This window comes from Oryzias melastigma, linkage group LG20, assembly GCF_002922805.2.
Source record: "Oryzias melastigma strain HK-1 linkage group LG20, ASM292280v2, whole genome shotgun sequence".
NCBI classification, from domain to species: Eukaryota; Metazoa; Chordata; class Actinopteri; order Beloniformes; family Adrianichthyidae; genus Oryzias; species Oryzias melastigma.
Window position 1 is genome coordinate 177911 of NC_050531.1, and position 3237 is coordinate 181147.

A 3237-nucleotide genomic window follows, 5' to 3' on the forward strand; every position below is an offset into this window, starting at 1 on the left:
TCTCCTAAGCCCCGCCCCCCGCACAGTGACAGCTTCCTCTCTTCTCCTAAGCCCCGCCCCCCTCGCAGTGACAGCTTCCTCTCTTCTCCTCATCCCAGACGTACCAGCAGTCATCTTCTCTGCAGACCAAGAACAGGAAGAAGAATAAAGGTGAGTGGGCAGCCAGGTGTGATCACCTGTCCCAAGGGATTATGGGAGATTACAGGAAACAATGAAAGTGAGGGCGCTGCTACTCCGTCACCTTTACGTTTCTGCTCCTCCCTAATGTTTCAAAATGTTTGTGAGGAGAAAAGATTATATTTGAAACGTCATTTTTCATTAAATATAAATTTAAAAAGAACTGTCAGTTTGTAAAAGAAAACATTCCTTTTTCTCTGTTATGTTGATTAAAAAGTCTATTCAGAACCGCAATAAAAACACAGTTATTGTCTTTAACAAAGTCTGACAGAGTAGAAACGAATCATGCAGTCAGACGCAGCATAAGAAACTGACGTTTTTATACGATAAAATCTACGAAATGTCCGGCTGACGACTTCTGTCACTGGTTCATGTGATCAACAGATCCTCTGAAAGAGTTTTGGGTGGAAATCTTCCTCCTCCTGATGCTGTGGAAACCTCTGATCTTCATAAAGGATGCAGAGATCTGATCTGATCCTATGATCGTATCAGATCTCTGCATCCTCACTGAAGACGTTCTTCCAAACAGCTGATCCTCCGACTAGGATGAGTCTAACAGCAGACGTTGCTTCCTGTGAAACAGGGCGGAGCTTGGCCTCGCTGAGTCGGAGGCGTGTCTCCTGCAAGGCGCTGGGCAGAGGCGACTGCGAGGGCTGGCTGTGGAGGAAGCGGGATGCGAAGGGCTACTTCTCTCAGAAATGGAAGAAGTACTGGTTTGTGCTGAAAGACAACTGCCTCTACTGGTACATCAACGAGGAGGTGGGTGTCATGTTTCTACTGTCCATGAAGGAGAAGGTCTGAAACATGAAGTTGCTGTCAATCAATCTAGAAACAGGGATCCACCCCTGAGAGGCCCCGCCCACCTGAGAGGAATGAAACACGTTTTAGCTTTCTGACTAAAGAAACATGTTTGTGGAGAGAGTATCATCCCATCAGTCGATTCGGTCGCGGTATTTTGGTATTTGTGAAGGAAGTTTAAATCAGGACAATAGAAAAAGAGTAGAATCAAGTTTGATTTCTATTGGTGTGTAATATTTACCAGTTTATCCTAAAGCCCTTCAGCCAATAATCAGCTTACACGTCATGACTGGAAACAACCTGCTGGTGTAAAGGACTCACATGTTCCTGCTGGGTTCCTTTGTGTTGGGATTGAGCTTTACTCGTCCTCTGTGTGATCAGGACGAGAAGGCCGAGGGTTTCGTGAGTCTTCCAGAGTTTAAGATCGACCGTGCCAGCGAATGTCGGAAGAAGTAGTAAGTTCCTGAAGAAAACCGCTTCGTTGCATGTTCATGATCATTCCAGGCAGTCTGACAGCTCTGGAACTGTAACTCCTGTGTCTCTCTAGTGCTTTCAAAGCATGTCACCCCAAAGTCAAGAGCTTCTACTTTGCAGCAGATGGAGTGGACGACATGAACAGGTAAAAACACGGAGGAAGGATTCCAGCAAGAACCTTCCTTCTGCTATGTACATGAACGGATGATTTTATTTCAGCAGATAGGAGAGAAAATAGAACAGAATAGAAAAGAATGGATTTAGCTGGTCTATCAATACAGGACAATACTCAGTACAAACCAAAAGATTCTGCTTTCATCTATAACATATTGTGACTGAATATTATGCCTTAATGCTGGATAAAATGCTAGGTGAAATAATCTTATAAAGACGTTCATTAACATCACAGTATTTTTGGTAAAACTTTTCATTTTATTAGATGTGAATAAGTGGAACGTTTTTGTTACTGATGGTGATCCATTCGGTTCACCTCTCTGCTTTGTGCCTAACATGAATTGAGTTGGATGATTTATTGCTCTTTCAGAGAAGTTTCAGACTCCATGCTCTAAACTCAGATATTAATTCTGACTCTCAGGTGGTTAAGTCGTCTCAACACGGCCGCCGTTGGATACGCAGAACGAGAACGGATGCGCCAGGACCAAGGTGAGGAACCAAGCTGACATTGATGAGGACGGATGGATGGATGGATGGATGTGTTACGCGCCCCGAAGGGAAGGGAAAAGATGGTGTAACATAAAAATAAGAAAACTCAGACTGGAGCACTATAGTGGTGTGCAGCTTTTAATTTGCCTTTAACTGGAAATGAACATAAATGGATTGCAACACAGGAAGAAAACGTTATACAAGAGGGTTCATCTCTACATCACATCAACAAAACTGTCTCTTTACATGAGAGTCACAGACTGAGACCCACCAGGTCTTTCAAGTATGGCTATAAACACACAAACTTGAATGGATTGGATGGATGGATGGATGATGGATGGATGGATGGATGGATGGATTAATGGATGGATGGATGATGGATGGATGGATGGATGGATGGATGGATGGATTAATGGATGGATGGATGGATTCAATTCAATTCAATTCAATTTTATTTATATAGCCCAATATCACAAATTCAATTTGCCTCATTGGGCTTCATGCCTGTAGTTTTTACAGATGCACAGATGGAGTCATAAAATATGCACAATAGGTAAAAACTAAACAGACTATAAAGAACGGTCATCCCTGTCCTTAGACCCTCCCTCGCGGTAAGGAAAAACTCCTAAAAAAAAACCTGAGTCAGGAAAAAAAGAAGAAACCTTAGGGATTCCCACATGAGGGAGAGATCCCATCCCAGGACGGACAGGCGATACCAGAACGGTTAAAGAAAAGTTAGCTGCTAAAACTGCATATATGAGTAGAGTTCATTCATATAGAGCTGAGGGACGAGTGATGATTAAGTCCATAGTCCAGATGAAGCAGAACTGCAGTCCACGACCAGGAGCAGGAGGACAGACGATGGATGGATGGATGGATGGATGGACGGACGGACGGACGGATGGACGGATGGACGGATGGACGAATGGACGGATAGATGGATGGGTGGATGGACGGACGGATGGACAGATGGATGGATGGATGAATTAATGGATGGATGGATGGATGGATGGCTGGATGGATGGATGGATGGATGGCTGGATGGGTGGATTAATGGATGGATGGGTGAATGGGTGGGTGGATGGATGGATAGATGGATGGATAGATAGATGGATGGATGAATTA

General features: G+C 44.0%; 1 protein-coding gene across 3 annotated transcripts in view; it reads left to right on the plus strand.

Moving 5' to 3' along the window:
• Window positions 1-3237, plus strand: part of cnksr2a (connector enhancer of kinase suppressor of Ras 2a) — a 61818-nt gene that overhangs the window by 44804 nt on the left and 13777 nt on the right. For 2 of the 3 annotated variants that reach the window (XM_024280108.2, XM_024280107.2), the window contains exons 14-18: window positions 99-150; window positions 761-936; window positions 1357-1430; window positions 1523-1594; window positions 2045-2112. In XM_024280108.2, the coding sequence (XP_024135876.1) occupies window positions 99-150; window positions 761-936; window positions 1357-1430; window positions 1523-1594; window positions 2045-2112 (442 nt within the window). The remainder of the gene's footprint in view (window positions 1-98; window positions 151-760; window positions 937-1356; window positions 1431-1522; window positions 1595-2044; window positions 2113-3237) is intronic. The other variant, XM_036217380.1, reaches the window with a different exon arrangement.